This window comes from Apteryx rowi, unplaced genomic scaffold (genome assembly GCF_003343035.1).
Source record: "Apteryx rowi isolate R43461 unplaced genomic scaffold, aptRow1 scaffold_170, whole genome shotgun sequence".
Classification (NCBI taxonomy): Eukaryota; Metazoa; Chordata; class Aves; order Apterygiformes; family Apterygidae; genus Apteryx; species Apteryx rowi.
This window is the reverse complement of record NW_020447975.1, coordinates 1539823-1552654: the sequence shown is the minus strand read 5'-3', so window position 1 is coordinate 1552654 and position 12832 is coordinate 1539823. Positions and strand designations below refer to the sequence as shown.

At 68.0% G+C, this 12832-nt stretch overlaps 3 protein-coding genes across 3 annotated transcripts in view; 2 read left to right on the top strand and 1 right to left on the bottom strand.

The window, feature by feature from the left end:
• Positions 1 to 12: 12 nt before the first annotated feature.
• On the top strand, positions 13 to 1563 carry MESP2 (mesoderm posterior bHLH transcription factor 2; the record flags this gene model as incomplete). Its single annotated transcript, XM_026060728.1, has 2 exons — positions 13 to 903; positions 1374 to 1563. Coding segments are annotated over 2 exons (954 nt in total), but the record flags the coding sequence as incomplete, so codon positions are not given.
• Positions 1564 to 3857: 2294 nt separating this feature from the next.
• Positions 3858 to 6126, top strand: LOC112963564 (gonadotropin-releasing hormone receptor-like). The gene is made up of 4 exons (XM_026060727.1): positions 3858 to 3903; positions 4542 to 5107; positions 5280 to 5484; positions 5655 to 6126. The coding sequence occupies exons 1-4, from the start codon at positions 3858 to 3860 to the stop codon at positions 6086 to 6088; spliced, it is 1251 nt and encodes a 416-aa protein (XP_025916512.1). The 3' UTR covers positions 6089 to 6126.
• A 4304-nt stretch (positions 6127 to 10430) lies between these two features.
• Positions 10431 to 12832, bottom strand: part of TMED3 (transmembrane p24 trafficking protein 3) — a 6603-nt gene continuing 4201 nt past the window's right edge. Inside the window, exons 2-4 of the mRNA XM_026060734.1 lie at positions 12457 to 12607; positions 11503 to 11751; positions 10431 to 10667 (exon numbers count right to left, since the gene is read on the bottom strand). Of these exons, the coding sequence (XP_025916519.1) occupies positions 10431 to 10667; positions 11503 to 11751; positions 12457 to 12607 (637 nt within the window). The remainder of the gene's footprint in view (positions 10668 to 11502; positions 11752 to 12456; positions 12608 to 12832) is intronic.

The following is a 12832-nucleotide window of genomic DNA, read 5'->3' as shown; positions in this document are numbered from 1 at the left end:
GGGGCGCTTGGCGGGGGCCCGCGGCAGAGCGCCAGCGAGCGCGAGAAGCTGCGCATGAGGCAGCTGGCGCGGGCGCTGCGCACGCTGCGCCTCTACCTGCCGCCYGCGCTGGCGCCCGCGGGGCAGAGCCTCACCAAGGTGGAGACCCTGCGCCTCGCCGCCCGCTACATCGGGCACCTCTCGGCCCTGCTGGGGCTCAGCGAGGAGGCGCTGGCGCGGCGCCGGGGGGCGGCCGCCCGCCGCTGCCCGCTCTGCCCCCCGGGGCTGGGCTGCTGCCGGCCCCCGCCGCCGCCGCCGCCCACTTCACCCCCCGGCGCCTGGGGGTCGCCRCTGTATGGTCCCGCGGCCGGGGCCCCCCCGGAGCTGGACAGGGCCCTCGTCGTCGACGCGTCCTCCTGGCCGCCCCCTCCTCGCTGCGCTGGGTCACAGAGCCCCCCGGAGCTGGACGGGGCCCCCGGCGTGGGGACGGGTGGCTGGGGGTCACCACCCTGTGGCTCTACGGCCGGCACCCCCCCAGAGCTGGACGGGGCCCTTGTCATCGATGCGTCCTCCTGGCTGTCCCCTCCTCACTGCGCAGGGGCAGGGAGCCCCCCGGAGCTGGATGGGGCCCTCGGTGTGGGGATGGGCGCCTGGGGGTTGCTGCCCTGTGTCCCTGCAGCTGGGACCCCCGCGGAGGTGCCCGAGGCTCTCGTCGTCGACCCGTCCTCCTGGCTGCCCCCCCCTCACTCTGCAGGGGCAGGGAGCCCCCCAGAGCTGGATGGGGCTCTCATCCTCGGCGCATCCTCCTGGCTGTCCCCTCCTCACTGCGCAGGGGCAGGGAGCCCCCCGGAGCCCCCCAGCGACCCCGTCCTGGACGCGGGGCTGACGCTGCCAGAGTTTGCGGATGCCGGGATGATCACCCAGGTAGGTGCGCTCTGTCGCGGGGTGGGATGAGCCCAGATGTCCTTCCTCTGCGTGGGGCTGACGAGAGGCAGAGCTCAGCCTTGGAGTGCCTGTGGCCTTCACTTGGGGCCGTGCGGGGGGACTGGTGCTGGGGTGGTGGCAACGCTGCCTGGGAATGGGACCAAGAAGCATCCCCCTTCCTCCCTGAGACTGGTGCTGAGCCTGCGGCGGGTGCATGCCTGGTGTGCGCTCCCTCAGCCTCCTCCGATCCTCCCTGGAGGGTCTCCCCATGTGTTTGCTGGGGTCTCCACTGGTGGGATGGACCTGAGGCCACAGAGCAGCTTGGCCCTGACCAGGTGCTGTCCTGGTGGGTGGCTCTGGGCTCTGCTGGTCTGTCCTCCTGGTCCCACCAGGAGACCCCCAGGACCCTGCCCTGAACCCCCTGCACTGGCCGGTTGCCCCGTCTCACCCATCCCTCTGCTTCCCCACAGGAACTCTCCGCGGATCTGCTCTCTCTCTTGGAGGCTCTGCTCCCGCCGCAGCCCCAGGACTGACCCGTCCTTGCCAGGACTCCGGGGACTGGAGCCCCAGACGCCGTGTGGCTTTGTGGTGCACCAAGCAGATGTGTGCGGCTCTGCAGCCTCGGGGGACAYGTGTCCCCTCTTGGACAGTTGGAAGGTGGCGGGGACGAGGTGCCTCTCGCGTGAGCCCGGATCTGTGCTGCACGTGCTGGGGCTGGCCACGATTGTACATAAATAAACCCTTGTGCCCATCCTGTGTGTCGCCTCTGTCCCCGCAGTGGGAGCCGGGCTTGGGCGGGCGCAGTGCATGGCTGGGGTGCAGCATGCCAAAGTCCCCGCGGCAGCCCCCAGACAGCGGCTTGGGGCTGGGAAGGAGACCGGAGAGGCCAGTGGAGCCAGTGCAATTCCTGCTCTGCAGTGGGGCACCGGCCTCCCTCCGGGAGTGGGGCAGGGGCGCCGGGCACCGATGCGGAGCTGCTGTGCCCCCGCCGTGGGGCTGCGGGGCTGGGGGGCTGCAAGGCCGTGCAGCTGCGGCCAGGCAGGAGGCTGCAGCCCCACGGGACGGCATCTGGGAAAGCAATTGCTCAGAGGTATCAGGAGAGACACCTCTTCCGAAGGGCCGTCTTCCGGCCCCGGGGAGCTGGGGCCTCCCCAGCACCCCTGGCTCGCAGGGCAGCGGCCAGCCCAGGATGAGAGCATGTGCACGGGGGGCTGCCGGGGGGAGCCTCGTCTGCACCTCCTGCACTGCCCGCGGCGATGGGCTCCCCGTGGGGTGCCGGCCTGCGCTCGGGGCCAGGGACGGCCGGAGGGTCCCTCATGGGGACCCCGTCAAAGGGACTGACAGCCAGATGCTAATGTGCCGGGGGGCCCTTCTCCTCCCGCTCCAGGGGCTCTGGGGCAGGGGGTCTGCAGGGCTAATGAGCCCCACTTATCTGTGAAATGACTTGCTAATAACGTTAATTCCTTCTGCCAGGGGGACAGAGTCTTTGAGATGCAAGAGAGCCATGTTCCCCTCCCCCAGTCCTTGTGGCTCTGGCCGTGGGGATGTGGTCCAGCCGTGGGGATGTGCTCCGGCCGTGGGGACAGCCACGGGCTGGGGGGCAGCGGGCAGACGCTGAGTGGGGAGGGACCTGTGGGTCTCTGGGCCCCAGCAAACTGCACCCAGAGCAATGAGCCGTTGTGCCCCCACTGCACCCAGCTGGATGCCCTGTGAATCGAGGCTCCCGCTGTGCAGCCGGACCCCCAGCCCAGACCCCCAGCCGGACCCCCGAGCTGACCGTTGCGGATCCCGGTGCCTGTTCCTTTGAGCTGCGAGTGTGGACAGCTGGGGAGCGGCGGGGCAGCGGGATGGGTCTGATGGAGAGTGGAGCAGCTGGGAGGAAGAAAAAGGCCAGAGCGGGAGGAGATGAGCCCAGGGGCTGGTGGCAGGGGAGCAAGCAGCCRGACCTGCCTCGGGGCAGTGCTGCGGCGGGTGCGCCACAGCGGGGCGGGATGCGCTGACCGCGGGGCGAGGGGACGTGGCTGCACCCGGCCCCGCTGGGTCCAGGCTGTGGGGTGGCTGCAGAGGGGTGGTGTGCGAGGCAGGGAGCTGCACTGCTCACCAGGTTTGGGGCCTGGCAGYGGCGATCGCAGCCCCCCGGGAGCACGTGCCGCAGCGCCCAGCCCGGGGCTGCAGTGCTGGGGCAGGTCCTTCCCCGGGGCTCTGGGCCTGGCCCAGCCAGCGGGGCTCCTTCCCGCGGCTGCAGGGCATTTCCCTCCCTGCCCAGCCCCAGTGCCTTGGATGTGYGTCACCCCGGCCCGGGCAGGGCAGATCCAGGGGCTTTCCTGGGAGCAGCAGCACAAGGCGTCACGCAGGGGACACCCCAGCCCCATGTTGCAAAAGGCTTCAGGCTTGAGGGGGACTTGTCTTCCTGTTCAGCTTTAGGAAGGGGTTTGGGATGACTGTGCAGTGGGAGTGGATGGAGCAGGACGGAGCTGTGTGCCTTGGGATAGAGGGCACTCGGAGAGACCTTGTGGCAGAGCTCTGTGTGTGTGTGTGTGTGTGTATGTACATGTGTGTACTGGCATGTGTGTGTGTCTGAATGTGCATTTGAGCCTCAGTGCATGCGTGTGCACGAGGGCCTGTGCGTGCGTGTGTTTTTGCATGTGGGTGGTGCAGGGGTAAAGGAGCAAGACGTTCCAAGCGGGCTGGTTACGTCAAGGAGCAACCTGAGCCACCAAGGGCATCCCACCGATCGCCTGCTGCGCGTGGCCAGGGACAGGAGTGGAGGTGGCTGCAGGCGGCAGAGCAGCAGCAATACCTGCCCTGCTCCCCGCTCTCCCGGTGGTGAGTGCGGTGCTCTTGCTCAGTGCTCGGCAAGCTGGGCCCCCGGCCGGCTCGCCGCGGCTGGACGCAGCGCTAATGCAGGAGCCCTTGGAGGAGCGAGGTGGGAGAGTGTGAGCGGCAGCCGGGACATGGCCCAGTTCAGCGGAGGAGCTGGGCCGGAGGCTGCGGCTGGAGGTGAGATGGGTGTGGGGCTGGGGGTGCCCGGTCCCACGGAGCCCCTTGCCTCGGGCTCTCTGGGGCTGGGAGGCTCTCTGTCACCGTTGCAGGACCAGGAGGGATGCTCCAGGGTGGGGAAAGGGCCGGGCAGCAGGAATGGCCTGGGGCGGGTGGTGGGTTGGGGTCAGGTGAGGCTGCCTCCCTTGGTCCTGCCTGCTGCTGCCGAGGACCCTCCCAGCTCTGCGGGGTCAGGAGAGCAGGGATGCAAGGAGCAGCTAAGGACGGGAATGCAGCGAGCYGGGGCAAGGGTCCCTGRGGCAGAGGCTACAGCCCTAGCAGGGAGCAGGGATGCAAGGAGCAGCTAAGGATGGGAATGCAGCGAGCTGGGGAGAGGGTCCCTGGGGCAGACGCTAGAGCCCTAGCAGGGAGCAGGGATGCAAGGAGCAGCTAAGGATGGGAATGCAGYGAGCTGGGGCAAGGGTCCCTGRGGCAGAKGCTASAGCCCTAGCAGAGAGCAGGGCTCCGGGGGGCTGGGGGCTGCCTCTCTCCTCCCATGCTGAGATTGACCATGCTCCTGCGGAGCTCCCATCCCCAGAGACCCCCCAGATAGGCCCAGGTGGGGGCTGGCCCGGTGCTGAYGCTGCCTGTCGCGGCAGGAGGGAGCCGGCAGGATGCCGAGCCCGCGCTGGGGAACGGCAGCGGGGCAGCCGGCGCAGCGGCCTGCGGCAGCCTGCCCCCCCCGGAGAGGGGCTGCGCCTGGAGCCCCCGGCCCAACGGCAGCGAGGAGGCCCTGCGGCTGCCCACCTTCTCCCCCGCCGCCCAGGCCCGTGTGGTCATCACCTTCGCCCTCTTTGCCCTCGCCGCCGGCTGCAACCTGGCGGTGCTGCGGGCGGCCGGGGGCCGGCGGCGGGGCCGGCGCTCCCACATCCGGGTGCTGCTGCTGCACCTGGCGGCGGCCGACCTGCTGGTGACGGTGGTGGCGATGCCGCTGGACGCCGTCTGGAACATCACCGTGCAGTGGCGGGCGGGCGACCTGGCCTGCCGCCTCCTCATGTACCTCAAGCTGCTGGCCATGTACGCCTCCGCCTTCGTCACCGTGGTCATCAGCCTGGACCGGCATGCCGCCATCCTGCGCCCGCTGGCCATCGCCCGCGCCCGGAGGAGGAACCAGCTCATGCTCTACGCCGCCTGGCTGCTCAGCGCCGGGCTCTCCGTGCCGCAGGTATCCCATCCCTCGCACCCCCCCCCCTTCTGCCCCGGTCCTGCAGCTCTGCTCCCTCCCTGGACCCCAGATCCCTCGTGCCCTGCCAGGGCGTTGCAGGGATGCGGCAGGGTCCCCGTCTCCTCCGTGGCCCTGGGCAGAGGCCGCCGGCCCATCCGTGCTCTGCTTCCAGCTGTTCCTCTTCCGCACGGTCACCGTCCGCTCCCCGCGCAACTTCACGCAGTGCACCACGCGGGGCAGCTTCGCCCAGCCCTGGCACGAGACCCTCTACAACATGCTCAGCTTCGCCTGCCTCTTCCTGCTGCCGCTGCTCGTCATGGTGTGCTGCTACGCGCACATCCTCCTGGAGATCTCCCGGCGCATGGGCTCCGGCATCTGTGAGTGTCCGTGCACGGGGCCGCGTCCCCGTGTCAGGGGCTTTGCGGGGGTCCTGGGAATGGGGGGGCCGGGGAGGCAAAGGCTAAGCGGGGACCCCTGGCGCTTCCCCATGGGCATGGGGTCCCCGTCCCGGCCAGCTGGCTAAGCCGGCTGCGCTCCTGCGTTTCAGTCTCCTCCAGGGACATGTCCCTGCGGTGCTCCAGGAACAACATCCCGCGGGCACGGCTGCGCATGCTGAAGATGAGCGTGGTCATCGTCGCTTCCTTCATCATCTGCTGGACCCCCTACTACCTGCTGGGGCTGTGGTACTGGTTCTGCCCACGGGCCATGGAGAAGAGGGTCTCGCAGTCCCTCAGCCACATCCTCTTCATCTTCGGCCTCTTCAACGCGTGCCTAGACCCCATCACCTACGGGCTCTTCACCATCCCCTTCCGGAGGGGCGCGGGGTGCGGCTGCCCCTGTGGGCAGGGTCCCGCGCCGGAGCCGCCCTCCCCGGCCACGGGCTCCTTCCACTGCTCGGCCTCCTCCCTGCGGGCCAAGCGGAGGCAGGAGGCGCCGGGGCTGCCGGCCACGGGCAGCGCCTGCGAGAGCAGCTCTCTGTGAGGCCACGGCTGGGGAGCCTGGGGCGGCCCCACTCCCCACCGAGCATCCCGCGCCGCCGCCTCGGGCTCCGGCTGGCACGTGCCGGGGACGGGACCGGGGCTGCAGCCGGGGAGCAGCATGCAGGACGGGTGCAGGACCGGCCTGGCGGAGGACAGGGTCATCGCAGCTCTGCTCCTGCACCCCAAAGCACCTCTGCAAGGGGTGGGGAGAGCTGGTCCCACTGCCGGGCAGGTGTGCGAGTGCCCCTCGTCCCCTCTCCCCTCCCTGTGCCTCCAAGCTTACTGGAAAGCTGCTGGAGCAGAGCTCGGCAGAGCAATAAAACGTCCTGCGGCTGCCTCTCCTTGCCGGGTGCCTGCGGCTGGGGCGGGCTGGCGGGGAGGGGTCTGGCCCCAGCTGGCCCCCAGCAGCTCCTGGCAGCTCCGCTCGCTGCAGTGGGGTGGTCCGGGGGGTCAGAGGGACCCTGATCGCCCCCAGGAGGAGGGGGGAAGGGGCAGCGCCGGGGAGTGCAGCAAGTTTGGCCGGGGCTCGGCACCGTCCTCTCTGCAGAGGGAGCGGGGGGCTCTGCTCAGCCCCCGCCGGGCCCCTGGGCAGTGGAGCCGGGGCTTCGGCAGGCGCGAGCTGCTCCCCGCTCTCGGGCCGTGGCTGGCGCTGTTCCCAGGACACCAGGCTCTGCGAGCCCGCTCTGCACCCGTCTGGCAGCTCCTCTCTGGAAACGGGAGCCGGTTGCTCCTGCCGAAGGTCGTTGTGAGTCACGGGAGCTTGCCCGCTCCCGGCTGCGTAGCAACTGCTCCAAGGCCGGAGCTGCCGCCGGACGCGGGAGCTGGCAGGAGGCCAGCCGTGCCGGGGCTGCGAGAGGCTCGGCGATGTGGCCGGAGCTGCTGCTCCACCGCCCCAGGGGAAGGATGCAGCCCTGGGCGCTTCAGCATGGGACCCACGGCCGAGGACGGGGGGGTCCGCGTGGGACTGGGGCCGGAGCCCCCCCGGCAGCCTGGGCTTGGCCAGGGGCTGCCAGCACAGCAGCGCTCCTCGCGCCCTGCCCTCCACCCAGAGCAGCTGCTCCGAGCCTGCAGGCAGGCAGGCAGGCAGGCAGCAATGCCGCTGGTGAGGGATGGCGGATGGAGAGCTGAGAGTTGGGAATGGCTTGGTCTCGGGGCCACCGTGTTCCCCTGACCTCAGGGAGCGGTTAATGATAAAGCCCTGTGACCTGCACTGCTTGTGCACTTACACGTTTGCCAGGAGCCGGGATGCACCCAACAGGCAGCGTCCGCACGTGTCCCAAGTGCTGCCGGGCTGCACCTTGCCGGGGATCCTGCTGCCTTGCTCCCCAGCGCTCGCGTGCCACAGCCGGTCGCTGGGCTCCCTTGGCCCCTGCTATCCCCTGCGGACAAGGCCCAGCCTGTGGATTTGCTCCCAGCTGGCACGTGGCCTTGCCCGTGACCTGGCTGTGTTGGTGGGGACGCAGGGAGAGGTGCCCCCTGCGAGGGGGGTCTCCCGGGGACTGGCTGCTGGTCCAGGGCCGGGCGTCCCTTCATCCGCTGCTGACGATGCCAGCCAAGCCTGCGCATGGCCCGGGCTGCCAGCGGGCAGGGAAGGGAGGGAGAGGAGCTTGGCTGTGTTAAAACACTTCCTCTTGGAGGGAGGTCTGCCAAGGACCAGCAGGGAGACTGGCACTGCTCCGGCTGGTGCTGATCCCGTATCCGGCCCTACGCGCAGGCTGCGCTGCAGGAACCCTTCTCTGTGCCCCGGGCTGCCGCTGCAGGGCTGGATGAGGCCCCTGGGGCTGTGCCAAGCCGGCGGTTCTGGGCACGGCCTCAGAGAGGTCTCAGCTCTGGGAACTGCTGTGCAAGCCCTGCACTTGCTGCAGGGGCTCTGGGGGCCATGGGGGGCAAAAGACAGAGCCAGCAGCCCCCAGTGCCCTTGCAGCCTGGTGCTGGGGAACCGGCAAGTGCTCAGGGACATCGCTGATGCCAGCTGGACTCCCTGGGAGGCAGCTGCTACCGTGTGGTCATCTTCGGTGTCTCGGGAGGGGGCTGCCCGGAGGGGACAGCCTCTCGGGGGAGCTGGTGAGACAGCAGCAGCACAGGCACAGGCTGGCATAGCCGGTGGGGCGCAGAGCTGTCAGCTGTCCTGCTGCAGACCCCCAGCCCAGCAGCCATGGTCCAGGTGGGACTGGTGCTGCAGGACTCCCCAAGCTAGCCCAGACCCTGGTGTGCAAGCGGATGACTACACAGCCCTGACCTGGCAGGGAGGTGGATGGATGCACAGCCCCGACCTGGCGGGGAGGCAGATGGATGCACAGCCCCGACCTGGCGGGGAGGTGTGTGGATGCACAGCTCAGATCTGGCGTGCAGGCAGATGGATGCTCAGCCCCGACCTGGCGGGGAGGTGGATGGATGCACAGCCCCGACCTGGCAGGGAGGCACATGGATGCACAGCCCCGACCTGGCGGGAGGCGTGTGGATGCACAGCTCGGATCTGGCGTGCAGGCAGATGGATGCAGAGCCCCGGCAGCGGGCCGGGCTGGCGGCAGGGGACTGCTCCCGTCTGCGTTCTCAGAGCTCCCTCTGCTGCGCAGCGACGCTCAGATGCGGCGGCTCTGCAGCGAGGCTGCGGGCCGAGCCCAGGCCGGCCCAGCCGGGCTCCTCCAGCCCCGTACGGCCCACGCGAGGCTGGCAGCCACCCCGCAGAGCCCTGGTTTGCAGAGTGGTGCAGCCGTGCAGGTGAGCTCAGCTGGGCTCTTGGCACGCGTGGAGGGGCAGGAGCACGTTGGCCCGTGCGGACTGCGCTGTGCACTGGYGGTGACTGCAATCCAGGAGCTCTGGGAGGGGATTAGTGGCCTGATGAGGCAGGAACTGGCAGGGCCTGCTGCAGGCAGGGAAGGAAATCTCCGTGCTGGCTGCTAGTGTACCTTGCTGCCCGTGCCTGGGAGCAGGATCCAATAACGGCAGCAGGGACCATGATCTCATGGGTTTATTATGAAGAGGCAAAGTAGCGTTACAGTGGTGCTGCTCTGGCTCAGGAGGAGTGTGATTCCTGTGCACGCCTGCTGGCGGGCTGATGGCAGTGTCTGATGCGCTAGTCTCCAGTGGGGTCACGCACAAGTTGCTGTGGGGTGATTTGGGAACAGCAGGTCACCGGTGTGCTGCACCCTGCCAGCATCACTGCTGCGGCCGAGGGAAGCAGGAGGGTCTGTGTTTGGGGGAATCCGGTGAAAGGGTGGTGGTGGGGTTGCAGTCTCAACATAGCAGGGCGTTCTCACTGCTGCTTGGGAAGGGGCTGGGGGCTTCCTGCTGGCTGTGGTCCCTCCCTTGGCACAGATGGAGCAGAGCTGTGCCTGCTCCTGCCTGCTGTTTGCTGGGCACAGCGTCATTTGTGGTGCCCAAGCCCCAGGTATAGACTCATGTAATTACGAAAATTTCATCTTCTATCAGGTATATTGCTAATTCTTCCTGCTGAGAAGGGCCTGGGAAGTGCTTCGTTGTGAGGACAGGGGCTTGGAAAGCAAACAAAATAACCGAGCAAAAGCCCCTGCTGAAACCTCACCTCTGTTTTTAGAGGCAACGAGGGTTTCCTGGAGCCCTGGCTGTGGGCTGGCAATGCTGTGCTTGTGTTGGTGAGCGACGGGGAGCCCGACCTGTCTGCTGCGGACACGCAGAGGAGCTGTGCTCACGCGTGCCAGCAGCCCTGGGGGCCCGTCCTGTGTCCAGCTCTTCCACAGCCTCTGGAGGCACAAATCCTGCAGGTCTCCTCCAGGCTAACAGCACATCCTATGGCACTGGGAAGGTCAGTCGRAGGGTGCTGGGGGGGGGTCTGCTCTGGCCCCATCCCCCTTGAACTCCTGTCGGGGGGGCCTGGACGCAGCACCCTGCCCCCCTGGCCTGGGGCTTTGCTGGGTGCGTGCAGGCAGTGTGTGGCTTTGCTGGGCGTGGGGCTGCACCTTGCAGTCGCATTTGGCTCTGGAGGGGCAATGGGCATCGGGTAAGAGGACAGACTGTTGATGCAAAACCTTGGCAAGTCCTCCCTCTTCCCCGGAGAAGTCGGAGAGCAGGGACAGACAGGCTGGGCGAGGGGCAGGGAGCAGCAGGCACCGTGGAGCCAGCGGGCGATGGCAAAGAGGGAAGTGTCGCTAGCGGGGACTGCTCAGGGAGGCCCGTGCCCACGACCGTTTGCTGTCTAGATCAGCAGCGTTGCATCATCCCCTGCTTCTTCCCCAGCCCCCTCCCTATGGCAGCACCTTGCAAAGGACAGAGGCAAACATGTGACCCAGGAGACTGCTGTCTGTCCGCCCCCTCCTGCCTCCCACCCTCTCCTGCAGGTCTGGGCACAGGAACGTCTTCGGCTCCTAGGTGCCGGCTCCACCACTGCCTGGTCTCTTTTCAGTGAAGAAGCTTTTGAGCAGCATCACTTGGCCAATGCTGACCACAAAGAGAATGATGGTTTCCCCAACCGACCAGTACGAAACCCGGCCGTTGAGGTCGTCTGCTCTGTTCCGGTCCTGCGCTTCCCGCAGGCGATAGTGAGTCTGGGAGTCTATCACTGTTTTCAGAGCTTCATGGATCGTGACGCAGGCAGACTCCATCTGGGGAGACAAACAAGCTCCATTTCTCCCAAGTCCTGACACAGCATAGCTTGGACCTGGCACTTGTGGTGAAGGGAGCTGAGGATCATCCCTGGGCGTTAGAGATGGGCAGATGCTCCCTGTGCTGCTGGTTTCTGCCAGCAGGAGAGGGTGAGGCCCCTGCGCCAGAGCAGTTCTGCTTGAAGGGCAAACGCTCGAGATCAGGCCCTGATGGAGGTGCCTGCTGGGAGCATCTGGGGCCCAGCTGCCCGCGGCATCGAGCACCTCGTGCTCTGGAGGGAAGGGGGTGCTGGGGCAGTCTGACTGCAGGGCAGGGATACCCTGCTGTCCTGAGGGTACAGAGCGTGGAGCCTGGGAACGGTGGGCCAGAGCCCACTGAGCCCACCTAGGGAGCCCCTCTGCGTTTGGGGCTGGAATTCAGGGAGGGGGTTTGAGTCCCAGCCCCGAGCACGGCCACCCCTCCTGGCTCATACAAGGGATGGAAAAGCCTCGCTGCACTCTGCCCTGTATGGGGTGAGCCCTGGTGAAAACCACGGGGCTGCAGGACTTGAGGAGGTTCAGACTGGCTCTGCCTTTGCTCAGAGCACCCTCGGCATCTGTCTTTGTGCATCTGTTCTGCCTGTGCTAGCAGCTCTGCTCTCGCTCCAAGAGGACAACTGTGCCTGCAACCTGCCGGAGCAGTTAGCTGGCAGTTGGGCACTTCTGCTTTTGACAGAGGGGAAGGGGGATGAGTCCTGACCAGCCATCCCATGGGTTTGGGCTGTTTGGCCACAAGTGGGAGTTGCAGCAGGACCTTCTTCCTGATGTGAGAAGAGAGTCGTGGTGCACAACAAACCTGTGTCAAGGCAGTGACTCGGTTGCTCATGTCGGGCAGGATCGGCGGCTCATCGCCAACTTGGAAGTTGAAGTAGACAATTTTGTGCGAGAAGGTGGAGAACTCATTGCTGAAGCAGAAAGTGTAGACACCCTTGATTTCAGCTCGATGTGGGAAGCTATCGTACCGCTTCTTGGTCTCCTTATAGATAGTCCTGCCGTTGGGGTCCTCCACATAGCAGTCCACATCGTAGTGTCCCCCTGTGACCACCTGAGGAACGAGACACACGGGTGGCACCTGCAGAACTGCCCTGGGAGTACCTCTGCTCCCCAGCGCCCTGCTCTGTCCTGGGGCCGTGGCCTCAGCAGCACAGGGCATGGGGCTCACGGCTGCTGAGGGCATGCGACAGGCCGGGGGCGCAGGCTGCTGCAGCACCCAGGGAAGCTCTGCGCTCCGAGGTGCCTGGAGCTCATGCACGATACCTGGGCAAGGGGGACAGCCTGAGCCGGCCCTAATGGCTGTGCTGGGGCTCCTGCACCTGCCGCTGCTGTGGGCACACCTCGGCACTGCTGAGCGCCTCCAAGACGAGCACTGCTGGGCGTGCGGCCAGGGCTGGGAACAGCTCCCGGTGTGGCGCGGGGGGAGCTGGGAGGGATGTCTGGCTGGGGCGTGTCGGGCAGGTGCAAGTGGAGCCCTGCCAGGGCTGTGGGGCGCGCCGTGGGGGTACAGGGCAGGGGCGGCAGCACAGGTGCAGGGGCACGGGTGGGAGCAGGGGCAGGGAGAGGGGCACGGGCTGGGCAGAGGCGTACGGGCAGGGGTGTACAGAGCGGGATAGGGGCAGGGCAGGGGTGCAGGGCCATCGGGTCAGGGTCGGGGTGCACGGGCAGGTGCAGGGCAGGGGCGCACGGGCAGGAGCAGGGTCAGGGTCGGGGGGACGGGCACGGGCACGGGCAGGGGCGCCCGGCGGGGCCGTACCTGGTAGTCCAGCGTGAACTTGAGGCCCCGCTCCAGCTCCTCGTGGAAGCAGTGCTTGTCGCTGTCGGGCAGCTCGAAGGTGAGCTCGGTGCCGGCGGCGCGGCCCGCCTGCAGCGCGCAGAGCAGCACCGCCAGCGCCCAGCCGCCCATCCTCGCCCCACACCGGCCCCGCACCGGCCCCGCTCTGCTCCGCGCCGCGCCGCTCCGCTCCGCCCGTCGGGGCCGCCCAGGCCTGACGTGGCAGCCGAGCCGGCCGCGGCCGCGCGCGCGGGGCCGCCGGCACCGGGATGGTGCTCGGGGCACTGGGAACGGGGATGGTGCTCGGGGCTGCGGGAACCGGGATGGTGCTCGGGGCACTGGGAACGGGGATGGTGCT